This window comes from Diadema antillarum, unplaced genomic scaffold (genome assembly GCF_040938485.1).
Source record: "Diadema antillarum isolate AM-2024a unplaced genomic scaffold, OU_Dant_1.0 scf00000097, whole genome shotgun sequence".
Lineage (NCBI taxonomy): Eukaryota > Metazoa > Echinodermata > Echinoidea > Diadematoida > Diadematidae > Diadema > Diadema antillarum.
In genome coordinates this window covers 692,179-718,063 of record NW_027270986.1, presented here as the reverse complement: position 1 = coordinate 718,063, position 25,885 = coordinate 692,179, and the positions used below count along the sequence as shown (strand labels likewise).

General features: G+C 38.1%; 1 protein-coding gene across 2 annotated transcripts in view; it reads right to left on the bottom strand.

Moving 5' to 3' along the window:
* Window positions 1–4,769: 4,769 nt before the first annotated feature.
* LOC139718561 (uncharacterized) overlaps window positions 4,770–25,885 on the bottom strand; it is a 78,830-nt gene continuing 57,714 nt past the window's right edge. For both annotated transcript variants that reach the window (XM_071630026.1, XM_071630027.1), the window contains 3 exons: window positions 23,690–23,791; window positions 6,339–6,495; window positions 4,770–5,495 (listed from right to left, as the gene is read on the bottom strand). In XM_071630026.1, the coding sequence (XP_071486127.1) occupies window positions 4,772–5,495; window positions 6,339–6,495; window positions 23,690–23,750 (942 nt within the window). In that variant the 5' untranslated portion in view covers window positions 23,751–23,791 and the 3' untranslated portion in view covers window positions 4,770–4,771. The remainder of the gene's footprint in view (window positions 5,496–6,338; window positions 6,496–23,689; window positions 23,792–25,885) is intronic.

The window sequence follows — 25,885 nt, the reverse complement described above, 5'->3', positions numbered from 1 at the left end:
AAACAGTGATACATATATACAACTTTCAGACAATGCATTGATGCGGAATATGACGTCTTTACATTGTAAGACCATTCAGGTAATACAGTTTACGTACTTCCTACGACATTTTGTGCAAATTTGTTCAGGAAAGTTTTAGTGAGTGGAATCTTGTGGTCTCACAAGTCCCCCATCTCAACCATGGCTGTCATGGTTGCAGAATTTCAACAATCAAGGCAAAACATGTCACATAAGTCCTTTTAGCATCCCCTTTACTCTCTGCTTGAAAATCTTTACATATGTTATGTACACTCTATTTACACTGATTATTTATATGCTGTCATATTATCGACTAAGTTTAATTCACCTGTTTAAAATCTACAGAAAGAAATGTCAGATTGGATGAAATTTAGAGATTGTATAATGATGTCATCTGCATTACACCAAAAGAGGTTTAGTGTCTAAAAAGATGTTTACGGTGTGAATGTATGGTTTGGATGTATCCTTGGAGTTGAAGCATTCTAACAACTTAGATCCTTATGAAAAGTAATGTCATAAAATCAGAACTGTTCCTGTGTTTGATCTGGATACCTGATCCAGCCAGTCACCCCATCTAGATGGACCTCAAATTGGCAACTCTGTGTACTAATACAACTCTACTGTTTAAGTTGTCCCTCTTGCATTTATCTGCCTTGGACTGCTTCTATCTTGACATACCTTTACTGATGGCATGTTAAAGCTATTTGCACATTTCAGATTCCTGAACACTAGAAAAAGAAATGTTATTTGAATAAAAATCAATCCGGACACTGCATTTAATCATTACACAGCACTATGTCAGTCTGTCAGAAATGCAATGTGAAAACCAGCAAGGTATATGGTGACTCAGAGAAATTCAGCTGTACCAACTGGTTCAACTACTGTATACGCCATATATTTCACGAGTCTAAATTTTCGCGAATCGGGAATTCCCAACAATTTCGCGAGTAGTTAAATTTGCGATCGAGGAGTCCTGTCCAGAACGGAGAAATGTACATTCGTACGTCACATCCACATCGGGATCAGAGTCAATATTTTCATGTGTCTTTAATTTCGCAAATAGCATCTGACTCGCGAATTTTGCGAAAATAAAAACCTCATGAAATATACGGCGTATACAGTAGCTAACGATCTATCCCTAAATAATGTTTCATGAACATCACTTAACCCACTCCCTACCAGGTTCTGCAGTCAGCGAAAGACATCTTTAAAGCAGGACTTGTCAGGCTTCCATAACCAAAGGATTAACTTGTAGCAGATCTTAAGAAAAAAACACCAAACAAACTCTGTTTTTGTTTATGATCATCTGTAGAAAGTGATAAAAATTTTGACTACCCCGGTAGATGCAGCTAAGAGAGAAATTCAGATTGTGGGTATACTTTCACCAATCTTCCACATACCAAGGTAATTTTATAGTCACTGTCAAGCTGTATCTTTCTGCTTACTGTCTATCCTCAAAAAACTTATTTACAATATCTAAATCTAAAAACCATTCTTAATATGGCAGCAAAGTCAGTTTTTCTTGAATAAAGGCTGTAAACAAACACATAATGAGGTAGCCATTATTCGAGAAAAATAAATCAGTATTTTTGATACAAATTAAAAGTAGAATAGTGTTTTCTATGAAAATTTCATGACACACATCATTCAAGAGTAGTGTAGACATTTGAACACAGCACTGTGATCTTTGAATATAAAATTTACAAAGTGAAATAATAAAGGAAATGTTAGAATGTAATGTACTAAATGAAAATACATTTTTCAGACAAATCAAATATTTGAGGTGCAAAATGTAAGATCACTTTCAATGACCTTCGAAGAGCAAACTACAGTAATATTTACTTTACAGTCAAAAACTTGTACTGTATTCCACATTAATAATCTTTTTTCCCCTTACTTTGAGACAAAGTTCAATAAAAGAATATTCCTCCCCTTTCCTATCCCTACCCCTAATTTTCTCTCTGGAGGCATCTCCCCTCTCCCCCTTTCCTGCCCCTCCACCACCCCCTCTGCCCACCCCTCCAATTAAGTGGCCTGACCTTCTGGTACAAGATTAATGTACCTACTGAATTGGACCCTGATATGCTCTTATGACAGGTGTCAAAATGAGACTCGTTGCCAATACATAGACAGTTGGCTGCTTGCCTTTGGTGATGACCTCTGCAATGAAACAGCTGTTACCAGACACAAGAGCCATGTCACAGAGAAATAAATTGCGCAATGATAAGTGCAGAGTCAGAAATATGACGTACTGTGAGTATCATGCAATGTGAGAGTAACTCCGTCAGATTAACTGTATCAAAGCACATGACAAGGGTACCATTTCACATCCACATTCTAATCAGAGTTAACAGGTTGTGAAGAGGAGCTGCCCAGTGCACACCAAAAATGGTTGTATGGCACAAAGCAGGACACCAACACATATCTGGAGTTCCCATTAATTCCGACAAATGGATGACACATCCTATGTAGCCTGTAATTGTGGTTTGTAAAGGAAATTGAGTATCTTTCACAATCAAATTATTACAATAAATAGATGCTGTATTTTAAAGCTTGGACTCATGATCTGTGACAGCAGTGTAGCATCTCAGAATCAGATTCCAAAACTTCATCAACTAATAATCTTTAGCTGCTGCTACGGATGAGCATATGTGAAATACAATCTTTTTATTTCCTCTACAATCAAATTCATTTGGTTTGTATGAAAGAGCGGGCTTATTCATATGACTTTCCTCAGAGTGGCAAACATTTGTTTTGTGTAGGTTTTTTTTTTTGGTGTTGCCATAACAACATATTTGAAAGAAAATTTGTAACAGCTTCACAGCTTGCCAGCAACCATGACTATAAGTAAGAAAGATAAATGTGGGGGGACAATATATTACTCACAGAACCAACAATTATGGACTTTTCTCATCACTGAAGTGTATATGAATAAAGGCATCTGTTTTTGTTTTCGTTTCTTTTGATACTGAGATGTTGAGATAGAAATGTAATTCTGAATCTGCTCAGCAAAGTAACAAACCTATAAACTCTTTGCCATCATTACGTTGAGGCATTCATTAATCTCAAAGGCACATTCTTTTTTTCATGAAACAATTAAGCTGAAAGTGAGAGGGGTAATAGAAGGAATGAAAAAAAAAAATGTACACCAAAAGGGCTTGGGGGAGATTAACATTCTTAAAATTTCATCATTTCAAAGATTGTTCTGTACATTTATACAATCAAACAGGCTCTGAAAAAAAATCCGCACAAGAATATGACAACAACCCCTTTGTGATTTCTCTTAAATGTTGGCTCATTGGCAAATTTACAAAACATATGAAATTTATATAAAGATATGACAACGTGAATAGCCAACACAGCATGCTCTTTGAAAGCCAAGATTCAAATCAAGTTTTCAGACCTAATGCAAAACAGGCTGCAACCAAAATTTGAATTTGGCACAAACATACATAGATGAAGAGTATGATCAGGCCAGAAATAATAATATCAAACATTTATGAAACAATCTTTGCTTGAAAAACATAAAAAACACATATCTTAATTCCAGTAAACTAAGTGTCTGCATAAGACATAACTGATGAAAAAAAAAAAACTTGTAACAAGGAATTGATATGACTTAAACTTCAGCAAAACATTAAAAAAAGTACAGAAAACAGTCTGGGAAATATCTAAAAAGCACCAAAACAGCGCTACAACAGAAATGATCTCCTTGAAAATGGATGATAGTGAAATAAAACGACATTGAGTGACCACATTCTCACAGCATCTATCTATCCAAGGCAACAGTCGAGGTTCATGTAAATATCTTCCTATTTAACACCTCTTTGTATAGGAAATGTGATTATGGTAGTTATATCCTCATTAGCACCAATAACTAGGAGTATATTCCAAAATCAATTTGTATGAACTGTTTTCTTCCACGAGATTATCTCCACAAATGAATAACTTTAACTTGATGTCCAGAGACTGAATAATGTCTTCAGGTAACACTAGTATCTTGCAAATATTGGTACTCAAAATACAGGATGCTTCAAATTCCAACATTAATACTTACTACAGTACTCTATGAGGTCCTAGTCATAAAGTGAATGCCATTTCCGAGTTGCCAATTAAGAGCCAGAAGGGTTTTAATGCTGTATTAAAGTATTGTACAACATCAACCCTCTTCTGGCCCTGAAGTGACTGAGTACACAGGTCAGAAGCCAAAAGGACAAAAGGAGGGGACATCTTGAAATATTGTCACTAGGTTGATACACATATCATCATCAAAAAATGCTCACATGCCTTGTCCGTATTTGCCTTTAAAGAAACCCTCACTTGCAAACCAATGAAATATGAATGGATAGACAAATTTTTACACAGCAAAATGATTAAACATTCAGCCATCATTGTCATACCCCTGGCACATCTTTCTCTCAAGCTTACTCATATATCGATTCACCCTAATTCCTTGAAGTCATGTTCAAGCACACTCATATCTCGATTCACCCTAATTCCTTGTAGTCACGTCATTTCTCAAATCTGTACCCTCAACTGGAACAAAATGAGCCACTGCTCTGGAGAGGATGATGACCGCGCTTCGAGGCGAGAAAGGTCAAAGGTGACACTGACTGAAAAGAACTAAATCAGAATTGATATTCCTGTCATACTATTGGAATGACTGTTCCACAAAAGGTATGTGCCAAAAACGTAAGCTGTACAAAGTGATGAATTCAATAAACAAAAGCTGTCAATATGTTGCACTTGGGATTCACACCATCTCCCCATCCCCTCTCTGACCTATGACCCCTGGGTCACTTTGAACGTGGGTGACCTTCCGGTGGCCAGCAGCCAAAGGGGAGTCTGGAGGGGGGCTCGCAGGAGGGTGTGGGCAGGTGCACTGCAGGATCGGAAAGGGCTGCTGCTGTGCGCTGGTGGAGGGCACGTCCCGGAGACTGAACGGAGTCGCATGTCCATTGCGCATGTCTTTAGACTCCATTTGTCTCTTATTGTGCGCCTCCAGCTCCACCACCGTGAACTCTGCCCCCGTGATGACCTTTGTTTGACCCTGCTCCATGTTGCACGTGCAGATCGATCCTGCGGGGCCGCAAGCGGTGTCACTGAGCTCCGAATGCACCGAGTCACGTGTTCTTTGGTGGTTGGGGTGCTGAAAGCGAGTGGAATGGGGACAGAAGGGGGAGTTACCGGTGCACTCCGACATGGAAGTGTTCTTAGGCGACTGCGGCTCCACCAGGGGCGCGTCGTAGGACTTGCGGCAGGTGCATATCTCCTTGTTGTCGTGGCAACCGGAGTGGCGGTGGTGCGACTTCGGGGAGCTGCTGGACCGGTGGGACTTTGGCGAGTGTCTGCTGCTGTGGTGGTCCCTGATGCTCCCACTGTGCCCATCCCGAAAGCTGCCCTGACGACTTCCGGGGTTGCTACGATGACTCTTGTGGCTACCAAGTCTCTGATGGCTCTTTGTCTTTGACAGCAATCTTTTGGTGAAAGAGGCCATGACCAATGTCAGACATCAAACCAAACATATGAAGCCAAAAAACAAACATATCCTCCACAAAAGTAGTATGGCCAAATTTTGCTTACACTTCCACAAAGATATTATTGAAAAAGTTTATACATCTATGTGGCAAATATATACCACAAATGCTCTTCTAAAATATGAATGAGGGATGCATTACCAATACTGACAACCAAGAAGAGCACTCTACTTGGGTTTGAAACTCTGAAAAGACTTCAACCTTCACGATTGAAATAATGATCTGATTTTTTTTTTCACATACTTCGTAAAATGAGATCAATATTAAATGATAGAGCCAATATATATGTTTTCATTGCTTTTGAACAATACAAAGAAAACAGATGTTCCACAACTGTATTACTGCTGAATTCACTATGGAAAGGGTATAGCATGAAAGTTTTGCCTCGACCTGCATTACAAGATTAAGACTCAAGACGCGGTTTAATTGCAGTGCTTATCTAGTAACTGGTTACTGCAACAAATAAAAAGTAACAATATTTACAGTCAGCTAACAAGGCTAATTAAACTTTCTATTACTCCTCTATGCAAGCAATTTCAAAACCTCCATAAAAATTGCTGCTAAAGTTTTGGGTCATTACCATGAGATGCTACAATCACCGACAATAATTCAGGTGACCCTGTACATACACCCGTCTCCTCCCTACCATAGCCTCACAAGGTCTAAGTATTTTCACAGTTAATCAGCAGCTAATGCAGCTTTATTGTCACAGACAACGCTAGAATTTGAGGATAAAGCAATCTAATCTAATGTCGATGGGTGATATGATTTGAGGAAACTCACTGTTTTCGCACAAGGAAGTACCAGATGACGATCGCCACAAGGACAAGAATCAGACTGGCCGCCGAGGCGGCGACGGAGATCGTGGTCTGGTCATTGGCGTCCTTGGTCTCTTTTCCCCCGTCGCCAGCCGGAGGACTTTTTGTCTGGATGTTGGTCCCTGGAAGCGAGATGAGATGGCAATAAGGGGGGACTTTATTACAGTACAGTTCCACTCAATATTTTCGTTGAGTTTAACAAGTTGCATAAAAATTAAACCAGTAGAATCATAAAAGTTGCATTAATTTTTGACTTGTAAAATAGTAAATCTGTTTAATAGTACGTTTTATATAAAAATTCCTGTAGATTGATATTATGTTGCAACAGAAGTATGCAAATTATATGTGAATATGAAGTGCCTAAAAAACTTCTCATTGATCTGCACATCAATCCTTATTGACTTTCCCCTTTAAAAAAATAAGATAAACACAAAGAGAAAACCTGTATTCTCTGCATCAAATAATGCTGAACTGAAATAAACTCAGCACAAAGACTTTTAGGGAAAACAATCTTAAATTCTCCATGACACCTGTGTTCATCCTGAAAAGTGACAGCTCTGCCAAGCTTTCTCTTTACTTGAAGGGAGATTGGTAAAAAGATAAAAGAGCTTCACATTAGTTGCACGAATGCAGTGTCAGGTCTCGCACACTCAGTGTAGTGATCTTGAAACAAAGTATTTTGAAAGACACATAGTGCACTGACACCGCATGTCACAAACACAGTAGGCACACTCTTTAATATGGAAAAAAAATCTCTAAATGACTATCTTTATTTGATGTTTCCCCTAATGCAAGAGAACATGGCGTGTCTCCTCTCTGCGCCACGGCAACAGTCATAGGCACTGTCAGTGACCTAGCGGAGTGCATTAAAAGATCACTACCCTCTGAATTGAGCTGTGGAGAAAAGCCCCCTGAAAGCACCAGACTTAGTTTACATTATCTTGTTATCATGGAGGCAACACTATCCCTTGGCCATTAACTGTCGATGCTGGCTGCACGGTCTTTAGACTCCACATAAATACTTGCAATCACAAGCCTCCACAACTTTTCTCCCAAAACAACAGCTACAACAAAATTCATGCATCATACTTTTGTGACATGAATGTTTGACCAGGAGGCATATTTACCCTTCAAGAAAATGTGACTCAAGAATAAGCGTACCCCTTGGAATTCTGTTCAAATTCAAAGTATATATTTGAATAGATTTGCTAACAAAAAAAAAATAATTTTTCTCAAGAAAAGCTGTTTTTTTCTTTCTCCAGAAATAGATGACACTTATGTGGGTGTATAATTTGCCTTCTACTGTGGATGTTCTACATAAATGCAAAGGACTGAGAATTTATCACATCTGCTGCATAATTCAAAGATCTTCTAGAGATCATTGTCCTAGCAGTGAAGAGGTATAAGCAAGCTATTTCCTCTGACTCAGGAGTACTTTTAAACTTGCTTGAGGAATATAAAAAACATTAGATTTCCTCTTAAGCCCAAGAAATGCTTTCACACGGTTCCATTAAATGCTGTCTTGTTGCATATTGCAAAAAGCACTTTTCCAGGAAAAAAGTCTGATTGAAATTATCTGACATCTTCTGTTTTAAAAAGGTAGAATACTTTGAGGAAAATGCTGAAGCATACAAAAAATACATATTTTTCCTATCTTTGTAACTAAAATTTTCACACTCATTTGATAAGAATTTGTGGTGCTAGGATTACAAACCTGTCCTGCAGAATTAGACAAATATTCCTAAACCTACTTGAGCGTAAAAATGGACATGAGTAGAACATGTTGAAAGGGGAAAAAAAATCTAAGGCAAATTTCCTTTGCCAGTGAGCCATGTATCTGATAAAAATAGGCAGAAATTCAATGAATTGCAACATATTTAATTATGTGAAGATTACAAACCTAGCTCACTGACTTATAAATAATATATTGCCAAGCCTGCTTGAGCTTAAAGGGACGCAGTCCTCACGAAATAAAAAAAAAAATGTTGTTGTTGGTACCTCCAATGAACTACTTTCATCAAAAACAAACTTTCAAATCACCAAATAAGCTCGTATATTTCGGTTAAAAAAGTGTGACTCTGCAAATGAGCAAGTCTTGGCGGAGAGTCATACGTCATCGATGCACAACTCTTTCCAGCGGTGTTCTGCTCGTCATCCCTAGTTATTTAATACAAATACATGTTTACTATTTATTTTTATATTAATTGTATATATAAATAAGCTTGAAATATTTTGTTTGAAATAATAAAACCACATATTGTCACATTTTATGAAAAAATCAGATATGATCATTTTGAACACTTAAATTGGTTTTCTGAGGCACGGCTGTCAACATGAGAGTAGGGCATCAATGACGTTGCACCTTTTGGCAGGCTCTTACACGATCGCTTGCAGGAATTATTTTTTTAAAATCGTGTACGGAGACAATTTTTTATGTCCACGCGTATAAATTGGTGAAAGGTTATGTTTTTTACTCTTCTTAATCATCAGTACAGTGAAAATCTCAGGACTGCTTCCCTTTAAAAATGAACATGATGAATAGAATGAAGGAAAAAAAAGATCTAGGGCAAATTTCCTTTGCCAGCTAGTCATGAATCTGATGAAAATAGACAGAAAGGCAATGAATTGTAACATATCTATTGACGGCAAAGAATATATTCTTCCAGTGTGGCAATGCTGACGTCAGAACTGTGCACTGAAGAAGGCTTTAATGTGCTACTTGCAAGTTGTGATACACATTCATAGAACATCTGCAGCTATATCTATGTACATTGGTATGCTCATCCTTCAACAATAGGAGAATATGTCTCTCTTGACTCAGATGCAAAAATAGTATACCCAGTAATGGGGTAATAAAATTGGCCCTCTGGTAGAGCAGCATTAACATTGACAAGGCCATCACCCTGATCAGATGGGAATAAATGTTTATGTTTATTGTCATCAGTACTACTTCTACTAAGAATCATGTCATAATCATCATTATCAGCATCGTTTCATACCAGTATACCTACAGATATGTATGAACCCTGTTGTGAATCTGCTGCTGATTTTCAAACGTTGAACACAATCATTTATTCTTTCAGCAAATACCTGACTGAAACAACAGATCTCCCCTTCTGAACCAGTCAAACCAATGAAATGCATTAATTTAACAAGATTATCTGCATCAGTAACACCTCGATTCTCCCAATTACAACTAAGATGCCAGGGGAATGGATAAAGTATTACAAAATCTTGGTTTCGCATAAAAAGAGAGAAAAAAAAAACCCAATACAAAAATATACTGCATATGAAAATCAAGGGTTTCAAATATACAAACAAAACTAAAGCAAATCAATTTATTTCAGATATCAATTTTGAAGATGAGTGAAAGCCAGACATAGAGCTCAAATATCCTTCAATTACAAAAGAGTTAGTGACAGAAATAAATTATGGTATATTTTATTTCGATAGTCTTTTTCCTCCCCCCCCCCCACCCACAGTTCATAAATGTGTGGATATGCTACTTTATACCAAATATGTTCACAACTTTGTCTGAAAGCACTGACATGTTATTTTTGAAAATACAACTGGTTATTTTCTGTTGTCTTGTTATGTATCGCATTCAGATACACATGACACATGGCACCAGAACTGAAAACAAGGAGCAACGATGAAATGAAAAACAAAATATGGATAAATTAGGCCACATACACTCACTCTATGTACATACTGACATTACTTTATAAATGCACATACATGGATCTGCCCTACTTTGGCAAAAGAAAGCAAGTGGAAAAAGCTTGCAACAAATGTACTAATTTAGCAATGTTTTCATCTAAAAACTAAGCATGTTCTTTACACATAGATGCCAAGTAGAAACACAAATTGAGCTGATAAAACAGTTCTATCACAAACAAAGTATTCAACTGATATCAACGTGAATGACAGATATATGTTGCTCATTCAGAAAAAATAACACCTGATTGATTCCTTTTGCCAATGAAAGAGCACAAACATATAGATACACAAACACACATATTACAAGTAAACATGTCTTATATATCTGCATAAGAAAACCCCTTTGCCTTGAATATCAAAAACTTAGGACCATGGGGCTGAAAACTGTTATCATTTGCACATTCTGTTATGCAAGTTGCCATGGTAACCGATTCTGACGGAGCTAGTAACGGAGCAGGAGATATTGTCGAGTCAGCTGTCAAGCAGATCTTATTGGCAAGTCTGCGTCAGTAGGTTGATACACTGCTGTGGATTCTGGTGGATGCTACACAATATAGTCTCCTTCAGTGGTGTGGCCAAAGACCCAATATCCCTTTTGTTACTTTCCCTCCCACCCCCCACCCCCATCTTATTTTGAACCCATTTTGAGAGTCGGCTTATTGGTGCACAATGTGATTTCTTGCTCTAGAGTCTACTAATGCTTGTGCCTGTGTGAAATCGTGTCACTTCAGCTTCACTTTTGTGAGTCCTGAAAGGGAGGGAAACATCCTCTTTCGGCAGGCCAAGGCTACTAGCGTATCTCCATGGAGACAATAACAACAACATGCTGCACTGCTCATAAAAATGTTACATGGGTAAACAAATTCACCTCATCTCCAATACTCCATTTCATGTTTCACAATCGCAAACAGAGTGCTATTGTCGAGACGTCTGTCTCTTCAGTGCTCCGTCTTCATTCCCTTCGTCTTCACCACCCTGAAATCAAACTAGGCTTTCAAGGTGATGCTCAATGGAGCAGAAGCTATTGATCACGGGGGTGAAACATGCGAGCCAGCTATCAAACTCGTGTCCCTGCAGAACTGAACAAAAATAGCGCTGCTATTCAGAATTTCAGACGCTAAATCGGCTGAATTCTGAGCATATTGCGTCAGGCTCAGACCTTGAGATACATACAGCATTTCCTTTGGTTCATTGGTCATGGTAAATAGAGGTGGAGTAAGAAAAAGAGATAAAGTAACAGAGAGAGAGAGAGAGAGAGAGAGAGAGAAGAGTAATATGTTCTTTGATGCTTGAGAAATACAGTGGAAAAGGAGTGAAGTACATGAAGCAAACACATGTTCCTAAGACCAAAAAATAATCATGCAAAACGAGACAAGCTCCACTTTCTTTATCTCTTACAATAAATTTTTGCATTCATGAATAGTCCTTGTGTGAAAGTGTAACTGTGTGTGTACGTGTATTCAAAGTGGATGTATATTTGTATGTCTGTGCCTACGCGTATCTTCTGTGCCATCAGCATATTTCTATTTTTGAATCCCATCACAACTTTCTGGAAGAGAAGCCGAAATGGAGACACCGGGAATTATGGGAGCCAATGGTCCTCTGAGGTATAATTTTTCTTGTTACCATTCTTTTCAAGATCCATCAATTTTTGTCATTCCCCTGATGATTATTAGGCTGAAATGCGTCCCCTGAATCCACTGTAATCCATTAGTTTCAGTCAGCCACACACCCATCTGATTCAGTGCATGCCCTGAGGGGTGTGGAGCATGAGGAAGACTTGGCATTAGCTACAGGGATTCTCTTAATGCATTCCAGCGAATGGAGATATGTCACCTTTTGTCCCTAAAAAACATGATACACACAAAACACACACACACAAACACACACTCATATGAAACATAAATACAGATATAGAAATACAATATGCGATGGTTGAGGGGCAGAAGGGCATTTGTGGAAAGGGTTTGATATTAAATGCATATCTTATTAAAAAAAAAACAACTTGTAGCCTTAAAATATAAGTACATATATACCTGGAGTCTGAAGGTTTTTTAATGCAACAAGTTTGATTAGCCCTTCACTTATTTCACTAACAAGACCACATAATACCTTATCTTTTAAACACAAGATATGGTCAACTTAGAGCGATAAAGTCAGCTTTTGCAAAACAAGTGTTCCCCTATCTCCATATACTAATAAGCTTATGTATTAGGCATATCCTGAATTTCTTTTGTCCATAAGATTACTTTGAACACATACTGCCTTGTATATTAATTTTGTGTGCTCACTCACCAAAATAAAAGAAAATAAAAAATGTGTGCTGATGATCATCTGCAGTAGTTTTTTAAAGTTAAGATATGACAAACAAACTTCTTAAATGTTAACCTTAAATAGAAATGCAATTATTATGCAAAAATAATTTTCTTACTATCAGTAAAAATGGGAATATCAAACCTTCATAATAAGTACAAAATAAACATAACAGTATTACAAAGAAAATTAATGCTAACTGATTAGGACAAATGAAAAGACTTTACTTCTACATGTCATAAATGTCACACAATGTTTATGATAAACATAGAGGGAAAGAGAGGGGAGGGAGTACATGTAAAAAAAAAGAGGAAAATTATGTCATAGAAAGAAAATGACTATTAATCAAAACTAATGTTAATGGTAAGTTCATGACAGTGTTTTAGTAGTAGCTACGATAAAACGCATGGGCATACATACTTGAATTGGACTTGAACCAACAAACTTCTGATTGCAAGACAGGCATCATATCTACTAGATCACTGTAAAAGTGGAAATTTTTGCGCATTTTGTGCAACCAAAAACTAGCGCGAAAATAAAAGCATGGGAATATTTTTGCTAGCCATATGTTCCAGTAGTTGATGTCTTGATTCTGCGGAATTAAAAACATGCTAAACTTTTTTTTTTTTTATCAGGCCATGCACGAAATATTACCTGCATGAAAATATCCACTTTTACAGTACTGAGCTTCTGCCTGACAACCATAGATGGTTGTGATCCCTTATGGCAGCGGGTTTTGTGGATTTATTCAAATGAATGATTCTTGCAACGAGTTGTTTTTATTGCAACTGATCAGCAAGTTTGATTTCCTCTGCACATATTTCATTGACAAGCTCATATGATATCTTATTATCAAACACAAGATATGATCAACTGAGTACAAGTGGATGTGGCGTCTGTCTGGCATTCAGAAGTTTGTTGGTTTGAGTCCAATCCAAGTATGTGAGCCCATGATTTTTATCATGGCTCCTACTAAAAAACTAAGTGTTTATTTATATTGATAAAGGGCAATTCATCAATCGCATGCAATAAAAAAAATGACGCAGGAATTGTTAATTTGAGTAAGCTCATAATATTTTGATAGGAAGATGGCAGGTACTAGCTTATTGGGTGGGTGGAAAAATAACTCAGAACAAAACATGTTAGCAGAGATGGTGACACAACATTTGCTTCTGCGACAATTGCTCCAGTCTTATTTTCTCCAAGGACTTAGGAAGAACTTAAGAGTTTTAGGTTTAGTTTGATGTGAGGATTAGGATTAGGGATTAGGGTTATGTTTGTGGGTAGACTTTATGTTTGGCTTAGCATTCAGATATTACATGGGAGCAATTGTCGCAGGAGCAAGTGTCACGTAGCCTTCATAAATACGATGGAATAGAGATAAGCAGAGGATTGAATAGGAATTGAGAAATGGGGACGAAAAGTCAAAGTTGTGACAATGTGAGCAGGGGCGAATCCAGGAATTCCATAAAGGGGAGGCCCCTTTGCAAAATTGAAGGGGGCGCATGTGTCGCCCCTATTTTTTCTGCTTATTTCTTTTGTTTTAGCAAAAATAAAGAGAGGGCGCGCGCCTGGTGCGCCCCCCCCCCCCCCCCTGGATCTGCTACCACTGGTGAGTGTGTGTGTGTGTGTGTGTTTGTATGATTGTGGGGGGGGGGGGGGAGAGAAGGGAAAGAGAAGGGGGAGAAAGGGGGGAGAGAGGAGTCAAAGAGGCGATGGAGAATGGCTCCATGTACTTGATGGTCAGTGGTGTGCCTATAAATGTTGAATCTCCTGCGATGCGAGACGGCTTGGGGCTGAGTGGTTTGTGCACACATGGGTGACTCCAAGAAGGTTTCTGAGAATCTATGCCCTCGGCACTCTCCGCTTTTCTCTTGTTCTCATTCTCCTATCTAGGAAATCACCTACTTGCAAATATAAACATAAAATACTCAGCTTATTACTTCTGCTGCCTGTGTGTGTGTGTGTGTATGTGTGTGTTTGTTTTTTATTTTGAGGGGAATAGGGCAAGCAGGCCTAAAATAAAGTCAATATCAAATGGAATATATTTTTCTGGCATGCAAAAAAACAGAGCACTATGGAAAGAAAAGAATAAGAGCAGTTTCACTTTTTCTCATCCACTTTTCTTTCATAAATTAGTTATCTACCACAGAGGCAAAGGGATTATTTGATTTTCTGTCATTTTTATCAAAGGGGAGATGAGTTCGGTATGGAAGATAGGAAGCCAAATTGAATGGAATACTAATTTTGCATTGCAGAGATATCTTGAAAGGGAATAGCAAAGAATGTATAAATATCCTCCCCTCGCATAATCTTGTATAAAGATATGAAAGCTGGTTACCTAACGCACAGATAAGATTTACTCACTCTTCTTTTTTTTTCCAGGGTGGTTAGGTAGGTTTGAAATTCAAGAATATAATTGTTTTTTTTTTCACAAATGCAAAATAAGAAATGTAGAATGGCAAATTTGGTGGATTACAATTGATAAGACATAAATAAAGAAATACATTTATGCCTGTTGCTTTTTCATCAGTTTGCTCTCAACCAGACTGAAGCTTCTCTTTGATGGAAGGGGAATTTTTTTTCAGTCTTTATATCCATAAACATACACATACAAATATCAGATATATGGCGTGGAAAGTGGTGTACCTATCCATTTCAGGTTTATATCCATGAAACACCAGGATACGCTGGTTTCTGCGAATGTTGTGCTCAAATTTAAACCACAAAGCATGAAACACAGAGTGGGGTTGCCATATCTTCCTGAACAACACCCAGCAAAATCTGGGGGGTCATCAACAAATCACGCGTGCGCCTTTATTATAATGACGGTTCATCAATTTCTAATTTCAGAGAGCGCCAAAATGCAATATCTGATTCGAGCAACAAAACGCAAAACAAAACAAAAACAAAAACAAGAAAATCATCGGAACGGCATCCCTCCCGCTCCCCGACTCAGAAGTGAAAATCAATTCTCAGCACCTTCACACGCAGTGCCTACTTCAATCAGGAGTATGTTTGTCACAGCGACGCAGGAGAGTTGAGATGCTGACAGGAAAAGATGAATGACAATCTATTTTGAGCTGAACGGTGGGGGGGGGGGGGGGGGGGGAGGGGAGGGTGAGGGGGGAGTTGGAGGGCAATAAACCTGTGATAAAGATTCATAAACTTGGAGAACTCCTCGAATCTGCGGGATATTTACATGAGATGGCGATCACTGCACGGCAAGGCAATCTTCAAATAGTCATTATTGAGTTACGCATTCAGGACTCCCAACTACAGTGAGCTGTATGTATATAACACATATCTATTTTCATCATGAATTCAAAATATTGCTTGCTTCCTATGAAAAAAAGGAATTATAAGAGCCTGTCTTATATCCCTGCATGCTTTTTACTACTGATGTGGCACTGCTTATTATGAGTCATGTGCATTTATATGTTACAAGGTAGGAAAAGTTCTCATTATGCATTATATTTCAATATACAGTTGAACCTCTCTTATCCGGCCTCCCTTTATCCGGATCTCTCTATTATACGGACGCAATCTCGCCGTGATTTTTTTTTCCTTTTTTTAATAATTACGGGAGGAAAGGGTGATTCCCAACTCCTTGAGAACTCCTACACAAACACACATGAATTACATATTACTTCCAACATGATTAACATACATTACATCAAATTTCCTTCCAAATTGCTTACCTTCAGACATTTTAACATCCCCAAACATCCCCAAATCATCGCAAGAACATGGACAGATTATGCGCTCGAGTCCTCTCATATCGCATTGCCACTTAGGTCCATACAAAGCCGTCGATATGACATAGACATGCATTGTTTCGAGTCATTGGCTGAGCAATGAATGATATTGAACACTCAAAAATTGTTCACACACAGTACACAGAGAGAGAGAGGGAGACCATATCTAACAATGGCGACCTACAGTCGACTTTGCCGAGCCTTGATGATCGAATTTTGAAGCATAGTTTTGTCGACTTGTACTGTTTATTTTCAAGATCTACTTTGATACATTTCTTAATAATTATTTAGGTAAATCATCCCAAGAATTTATAAAAGAAAATGATTTCATTCTTGCAAACACAAACCTCTATTTTGGGGTCTGTTACTGAGTGTAACAATGAAAAGGTTGCAGTATACACATTACTACATGTGGTACTACAATGGGCTACATCAGTACATGTGTATGTATATGTACATGTATAAAGCATTGAGTCTCCCGTATCCGGCCAAATCCCTTATCCGGATGAGCCCCGGTCCCGACTTGTCCGGATACGAGAGGTTCAATTGTATACTAAATTTGTAGATCTCCTTTTTATTTTTTCGGGGGAAGTGAACAAAATGATTACTGGTAGAGGCTTAAATTCACTTGAATGTTTGAGCAAATATAACTTAACATCTCATTCAGACTGCCCGGCTAACTAAATTGAAATGTGAAAATCTGTATTTCATAAAAACAGGAACTGACCACACTCATCTGATGGACACATTTTTCAATGACACATGAAAACAAACAAATTAGCAGTAAACTTGAATTTGAGCATATAACATCAGGAAATTGTGAAGGATTGTGAGGAAGTATTTTGACTGTGACTTTTCTTTTGATATTATAAGAAAAACAAAATCAGAATGTACTTATACATCATACCAATCTCCTTATCCTTCAAGTTTTTCAACTATATGCAAGAAATACTTAATGCACAAGAACAGAGGCTGTGATTGTGGAGTAGATTAATCGTTGATGATACACAGTTCTTTTCTTGTGATGCCTTCTTTTTCTTCTCTTCCTTTTTTTTAGGGGAGGGAGAGCAGAAAAAGGAAAATCATTGTGAACAATATTTCAGCACTCCTGGGCCCCGTCTTATAACGACTTGTAATTGATTTAGATCAATCACAACTTTAAGATTGAATGCAAATCCATCTTATAAAAAAGTTATGATTGAAATTAAGACAGAGAACTGCAATCAATCAATCACAGGTTGCCATTGATTGCAGCTTTCAAGAAATTTGTGATTTTTTTAATTTCTAGATGCTATCACAAGTTTTAAAAGACAGGGCCCTGATTTCACGTCCCTAAATGGAAAATAACTAACAGTGGTAAATATTAAAAGTTGTACAAAAAGAAGAAAATAAATGAACTTCAACAACAACAAAAAATCTTGAAAGATTTGATACACAGATCCCTTTACAAAATCATGTTTGCAACATCTACCATGTATTACTTGCCTAGGCTCATGTCTAAATACTAGTATCTACAATTGTGTGTTTGTGTGAAGATACATACAGAGGCTGGTTGACCAATGGTGAGATATAATGCAACTCCCCATGCTTTCTTTAGCAGAAGGCTGCGGCAATCACATATGGCACGAATGCCAATGATTTCACAGCACAGAAAACGAATACAATCCTGAATCCTGGCTCACTCTCTCACGCAGCGCCATGCACAAATTCAAGAAACGAGAAAAATGAGAAGGTGGGTGTGAATGTGGGTATCAAATTTAGGCAATATCAAATGATTTCTGGCACTCGGGGATCACTCTGCCCGTGGTGCACTTTCTGGTGGGGCACATAGCACAGTCGCATTGTTCCCCCCCCCCCCCCCCCCCCCCCCGTCCCCCCGAAACTTGATCTCTATGATCATATCTGCTTTCGAATGCCAGATGATATGGTGGTCCCAGGCAGGACTCGATTAGGTAGAGTTCTGACAATGACTGTATGCATGGCATCATTGGCCAGTATCTGTTTTTGCAAGATTTGATTGATGTTGCTACATTTCATAGAAAGGTAGTTACTACATTCCTCCTGTTATGAAGTGTATCATGGAAGGCGGGGGAGGGCATGGCAGGTTGTAAGAAATAACAGGTCAGTGGCACTTATGCTCCCCAGGGAGTGGAAAGTGAGCACATTGTTGGTTGGAAATAATGTATTCAGTGACAGGGGTAATGATAGTCGGTAGACCACATTGATATTCTTACCAAGTCAGAAATGTGCTATATAAAAAGCCTGCTATTATAATCATTATTATTTCATTACTACTACTACTACTATGAATATTATCAAGGATAACCTACTTGAAAAATCATCCATTAAAAAGCAGGTACGATACCACAAATATTAAAAAAGGAGGGAATATTACGGTAGTTTCAGATCCCTTGTAAATACAGCGCAAAGCAGCTTAATCCATTGAAGATGAGTCTTGAGTATACTCGGGCAAGTGTCTATGGAAAATGCATGTTGTAGCAAAATCAGCCTGTCCTCAAAAGGTTCAATGTAAAATTCTGATAACACTGTAAGCGATTAGAAAATAAAGGCAGCTACTGGTTTCAAAGCCTGTATGGAGTTAGCCTGCAAAGATCCTAAAATTTTAAGGGATATAATTCATCCTACACAAAATGTGGAAGCTTATGTGGGTAACGTGAATTCCTGTATAAAGGGAAATCAACAAAATAGCACTGAGTGTAACATAGAATCTCAAATCTTTGAGGGAATTCCATACCAATGAAGCTCTCTGCAAAGCAATTTGTTTGTGATGTCAATAGTTTAATGTTTGTTTAAGGGGGTATTTTGTTTTCAACATTTCATTTGCTGCAATTTAGAGTTTCACCTTTTAGACATATTTATGTGCTTCTAAGCAAATCATGAATACAGTTCTGATTGACTGAGTGAATGGTAACAGATTTTTGGTCCCTTTGAACCAGCACTGGCTACTATCATGTTTAGTAATGTTTTTTTCTGAAACAATGAAAATAAAAGTAGTGAAAAAACAATGATAAGAAATTCCCTTGAAATAAAGAAATATAAATATGCTAAAGCTTACAGGAGTCCTTGCTGCCTTTGTCAAAATAGATTGTGCAAGCAAGTTGGCCATCTGGAAAACATCAATTTAAAACATGCAAGCCCTCTTCCTCTGCCGCTGGGGTCTAATTACTTTCTATACATCTGATAGGCATCTACACAGCAGCATGCCGGTCAGTCCCGCCCACAGCAAATGCCGACCTTCTTGCGACTGTCAGTTGTAATTACCGCAGACAAGGCAATGAATGGACGTGTGAAAACAGATGAACGATCTAGTATGGCAGCCAATGTCACTAATCTAATGTGCAATTACCCGCTATCAGTGATAGCGTAATCAAGGCATGGCCTTGCATAGCACTGAAGTGATTTATACTGCCAGTTTATCCTTAAGCAGAAATGACACACTTTACATTCATTAGCCTTGCGCAATCCTAACATAATTTGATGGAAATGAGCCTAGATAAGCACAGATTCATGTAAATATGTCAGCTCCTATGAAGTCTTGTCAAATACTTACTTCCAATCTAAAACATTGCAATATCAAAACAGCACAACTTGCACTATACGTGTATATCAAATCCCATTTGAGCTTTCCAGTGAATTGAATTAGATCCTGCAATTTCAATATATCTTTTATCAACACTTAGAACAGTCTTCAAATTGTATTTCAACTTTTGCTTTTGAGCAACAAATTGTTTGATGACTAACAACGTTGTACAAAGGTAAGTGTTAACCAATTACATACTATATCATTTTCATTTGCTCACAATGCAAGCTAAGCACTGCAAAATGATGGCATGAATAACGTACATACCTATCTATGGCCAATCCTGCATGCATACAAGTGCAGCTGCAAGTCCTAATCAAGAATATTAAATGCAATGTGATACATTTCTTTTGGAATCCCAGAAGATCTGTTGAAACAGACAAGAGTTTTACTTGCATGGTATTTCCCCTGTGTACAATTATCTCAGAATCATTCCTACATTGCATCTTCTCAAATGAGTGAGGTTTGTCATTGTAACATTATGTGAGTGTGTGTGTGTGTGTGTGTGTGTGTGCAATTTTTTAGGGTGGAAGGTGGACATGTACACACAAAGAAAACCCATCATCTGATGTGGACTATACATTTGAAGTTTTTTTTTAATGATGTTGAGATCTTGTTGCTTGTTTGAAGTCATAGTCTCACAGAATTGAATACAAGAGCATTTCTACTGACATAAAATGTACACAGAGCAGTCATAATCTTGACATACGATTTTAATTTTTAGGTGCAAGCAAACAAAGCAATGTCATATTTACACATTCATCTTCCTCCAATGAGTTAATACTCATTCTTCCAAACATTTCTCGTTTGCTTATGAAGCTTCATGGCAAGACACTGAATGAAAGAACTTGAAAAATTCTATCCGCACCACTGGCTTCTTGTGGGTATACATCCCAAGGGTAATTTGAGATGCTGGTCTTGAGAAGGTTTCATGTACACTAGCGTCTGCCAAAACAGCTCATTTCCTCCAAATCAAGCTACTCTATGCTCTATTAGACACGTACCACAATGTATTGCCCTGAAATACACACCACCAGAGCACATCTAATGAAGTTTTTTTTCCTTCCTTCTTATCGGCTAGGATGCATTACATTTCCTTCACAAAATTCGTGTCTTTTCATATGTCACAGTATCTGTGACAATTTATGATAGCACGAATCCTGCAAAGTAGAACAATGCATGGACAAGTTTCTTAAGTGTCATAACAGGTGGAAGACAGTACTCACTGCAAAGTCGTCCAGGGTTTGCAGCCAATCAAATCCTGTCAGGTTTTTTATTTGAGGCAATGGGGTGAGGAATGGGAGTGGGCCCTTGTTGTTTGGAGGGGTGGGGGCACTGGGGTAGTCGATGGGGGCGGGTGGGGGAGGAAATCCCCCTCATGATTTGATAGGATCATGGTGTTATTATAGAAGAAGAGTTATTCTGAAATGCCGAGTAACCTCATAGGCTGCATTTATCTTCTTTCCCCAGTTTGAAATGGTTTTCCGTACCCACTTTCAAAAGTGGTTTCCAAAGCCCTTTACAAATGCCTTCCAAAATAAGTTGCATTCATCGACTCATTGCCAACATGAAACTGGCCTTGTCGCTGCGCAGCTGCATTGCGCCGTTTGACCTGAGGAGAAAAGATCATATATGGCGTGCGCAATACCAAGTCGTTTCAAAATAGCTTTGTGTTTATCTCACTTCTAGAAACATTTTTCTGGCTAAAACCTGTTTTCGAAAGCACAAATTTGTGGTTTTTAAAAAGGCTTTCCGAATCCCATAATCAAAACAGCTTTGCGTTTGTCATCTCTAAAAAAATCCCTGAAAGCCGCTTGGAAAACCTGTTTCTGCAGAAAAAAAAAAGAGTTGATAAATGCACCCTTAGACATATCTCATTCTGTATGCATTCCCTCACATTCCCCTTCCTGATGGGGACCTAATGAGACACCTATTAACTTATTCTGCTCAGATACATTTATTACTTTATCTTAAGTTGTTTGTTTTGGGCATGAGCTGTTAGCAGATATGTTTTGAACAATTTTTGTCACCTAATGCTGCTCATTTTCATTCTTCTCAGGCACATTCCTGCTTCGCGTTGGATGCTTGTGTTGGACATGAGCTGTTTGTGGATATATTTCTCTCAATTCTTCACTTTAGTTTTTCTTGGTAAAACTATTTCTTCGGGCCAGCAGACTTTATTGGAGTCCTTTGGTTTCAACGTATAGTTTTGAAACAATTTATTTCTCTGCCTACATTGTAAATATCTAAATAACTTGTTTTTCTTTTTCAATGATGGAAGGAATAAATGGACAGGAATAAAAATCAGTCGCAATAGTTGAAAAGATTACTGGTAAAATTGATGATATGTGAAGGAAATGAGAACATGACCATCAGGTTGTTTCTTGCATTATGGCATGGTGTACTTTTAACTCTTTATGTGCCATGGTGGAAACCCCTTGTGTGCCACGTTATTCTGAGACACAAAGGTAGTCATGTTTTGAGAAAGAATTCTGTTTTCCCAATTTCTATAACTTCTACAAATTTCTGTTATGGTGGACACAATAGTGAGCAAAGTTAAAGAGGAATGCCAAACTTTGCTTCGATATAAATTGTATGGCAAATCTATTTTCAATTTATCTTTTGGATGACCAGTTGCTACATTACTGTAAAGGCATGACTTTTGCACATAACACCGTGACAGAAACTTCGATATGCACAAATCTAGTTGGGGAACACCGCTTGATAGTCAATCACCACATAGAATGCAAGCCGTATGTGGGAGGAATAAAAGGGAGAGAAATACTTTCATTGTGCCGCGGGATTAGTGATTTATCAATCGGTTTTGGTGGCTTTGTTTGTTGAGCAGAATATGCGAAGTTGGCACGCCATTGACAGAGTCGGATGTGCGAACGTGGCACATAAAGAGTTAAGCAATTTGTATAGTTTACATAAGGTGTGGTTGAAACAGAAAGACAACATATCAAAGATACAAAAAATAAGATAGAAGGCAACCATCTTTTTAAAATTGTCTTTGAGTGCACAATTTACAACTCACAAGCTAATGCTTGAGGTAATTTGTAGCCAGCAGAGAAACGGAAAGGTTACAGTGGACTCAATCAAAACGTTTTGATGATTAGTTCATTTCCGATGTATTTGCTGTTGACATAGATAGAGAGATTGGTTGACCTCAATATCATTTTCGTTCAATTTCATAAGAAATGTGATGTTGATGTGAAACCATTTGGTCATAATATACCTTGATGGGGTCTTTCAGTGGAAAGGATTACCATACATTGTGACATTGCCATAAAGTGGCAATCATAACCATTAATTCACATCCAAAGCACTTAAACAGTTTCTCAAAGTGACAGGTCTGCCACTACATTTAGAAAAATAAAAGGAAATTCCACTGCTGTTCATCAGGATCCATCTGCTTTTACAATTGCAATCATGCATTCCAATCCCACACCTCACGTTTGCTTGTTCATTTGCTTGCTGCAATATGCAGATTTGCATATTCCAGAGCCCAGGTCACTGGCTACACCATGACCTGTTCAAAGGTCATCATTACACTGATACCTTCCTCAGAAACATCAAAAACCCTTTTCAGGATTTTACCTTCATATTCTATAAGCAATACCTTACATTATTCTAGCCACAGCTTCAGTCTCCTTGCCAGGGAGCTTGATTGATGGTGTATGTCTTTTACTCATCTGTACCAGTGTTTGAAGAAAATAAAAAAGGTCCTGATGTGCAAGAATGATAAAACAAAGATACACAATGAGGAAATCAAATCTGGAAATCATATCATATTTGAAATGTTTCATGCAACATGCATCTTGGTTAGCAAAGTAAAGACTACCTATGCTGATCGCGAAGACAATGTTTTGTACTGTGACGTGTCTCAATTACGTCAAATGATGTGGGACTAGGCTCACTCACCTGACGAGGGCGATACAGCCGTTGCCATGGATACGGTAGACATTCTTGACGTGGGTGTCATTTCTGGGAGAGGCACGCTGCGGCTCCGCTGAAAGGAACGATCTGATGGGGGAAAACAAAATTGGACAGACTGAGGTGAGAAATGGCAGTGACGACATGTTTCACAAGGACTGACCTTCATATCACTCACTGCTAATATATAAACACAGGCTGTACAAAAACAAGAATAGCCATGAAACAAACAGCCATCTACCAGGTGTTACTTATGATTCATTAATATGCTATGGTCGGTTCTACATCAGAAAATGCAAAATCAAATCTATTCTCACTAAATTGTTCCCAATCTATGTTGTACCTTGCAAAGAGATGGCCCTTAACGAACATTTACTGTATGAACTTTTGATTTATGTTATGAATGGAATGAATGATATAACATATACATATCTCTCAAAATTATGATGAATAACACTTACATAAAAATGACACATTCCATCTTTTATCATAAAGTAATTTATCCCTTCAATCTCTGTGCATGTGTGCATATCAAGTTAACAACATGAGAAAGCAAAAAAAAAAAAATACTAGTACCACATGTGAGACACAGCAAACTGTATCTCACAGTGGATTAACATTTTGCCTGTTAGCGCTACATTCACATCTTATATATTACACTACATGACTGTTAGTAATTCCTATGTGTTTGACTGGCATTCACAAAAATTTGTCATGATTGGAAAAAAAAGTAATTCAACTATGATATTCACTTGATTTTACCATACTGATAATCATAGTTGTTTGGATGTCAGGAACAGTTTCAAGGGAAAACTGATCGAGGCACAAACGTGGTGACATTAGAGTAGTAGGTTCATATCTACAGGAGATGCATAAGACTATGTGAGGTAAACACTACACGGGGGGACAAGTTTTATGCCGCGAAGCACCCCATATTTGTGAAGTGCACTGATTTGCACAAGGTTAGCTCTTGACACACTCACTCAGCGGCAGGCTGACGGTCACGAGCCATCTCAATCGAACAAGTGGAATTTGAGGGGAGAAATTTCAGCAGGGAGCGGTGGGGAGATGAAAAGAAACAAAAAACCCGGCCCCCGCGAAGCCGAGCTACCAGCTCCACATTGAGTGACACGTTGTGTCGGCGTATCATGTGTCCAGTCTTCGCCCCGAGGACACCAGACTCAGGTCAGTGTCTTCATGGGAAATTCAGCTCCTTCTAAAAAGAGTTTTCTCTCCCTCTATCTCTTCCCATTATATATATCTCTCTTCCTATATATATATATTTCTCTCTCTTCCTATATATCTCTCTCTGCATGTCTCTCTGTCACTATGTCTTCCTCTTCCTGAATATCTGTTTCTCTGTCATGGCTTCCTTTTCAGTCTGTCTGTCTGTCTGTCTGTCTGTTTGTTTGTTTGTCTGTTTGTGTCTCTTCTGGGCTCTCCATCACTCAGTCTGCCCATCTCTATCTTGTTGTACCAGTGATCCTTCCTTTCCTCTGTCTGTCTGCTTGTCTGTTAATCTGTTTGTGCATCTTTCCTTTTCTGCACCTCTCTCTACTTCCCCTCCCCTCTTTCTCTCTGTTCTTCTATCTCTGTCTCAGTATCTCTCTCTCTCTGTTATCTTTATCTGTGACCTCTGTCTGTTTCACTCTCTGTATCGTTTGTCTGCCACTGTCTGTTTTTCTCTCAGAATCTCACTTAATAATTATATGTCTCTTTCTCTCTGTCATCTTTGCAGTTTTTCTCTCAGAATCTCATTCTTCATCTCTCTCCCTCTCTGTAACATTCTGTTTTTCTCTCATATGTCTCTTTCTCTGTCTATCACACTCTATGTTTCCTTTTCAGATTATCACTCTTTGTATGTGTGTGTATATGTGTGTGTGTGAATTGTTTGTGTCTTTTTGTCATTCTTTGTTTCTCTCTTAGAATCTATCTGTTCATATCTTTTTCTTTCTCCCTTCATTATCCTCCAGTCTCTCACTGTTTTTATCTATTTCAATCTGTCAGTATCTTTGTATCTCTTTCTGTATCTGTTTCTCTGTGTGGTTTACTGTCTATATATTTCTCTTCCTATCTATGTCACTCTGTCTGTTGTGTGTATATATGAGTGTGTGTGTGTGTGTGTCTCCCCCTCTCTCTCTTTCTCAGAATCTATCTGTTCATATGTCTTTCTCTCCCTTCATT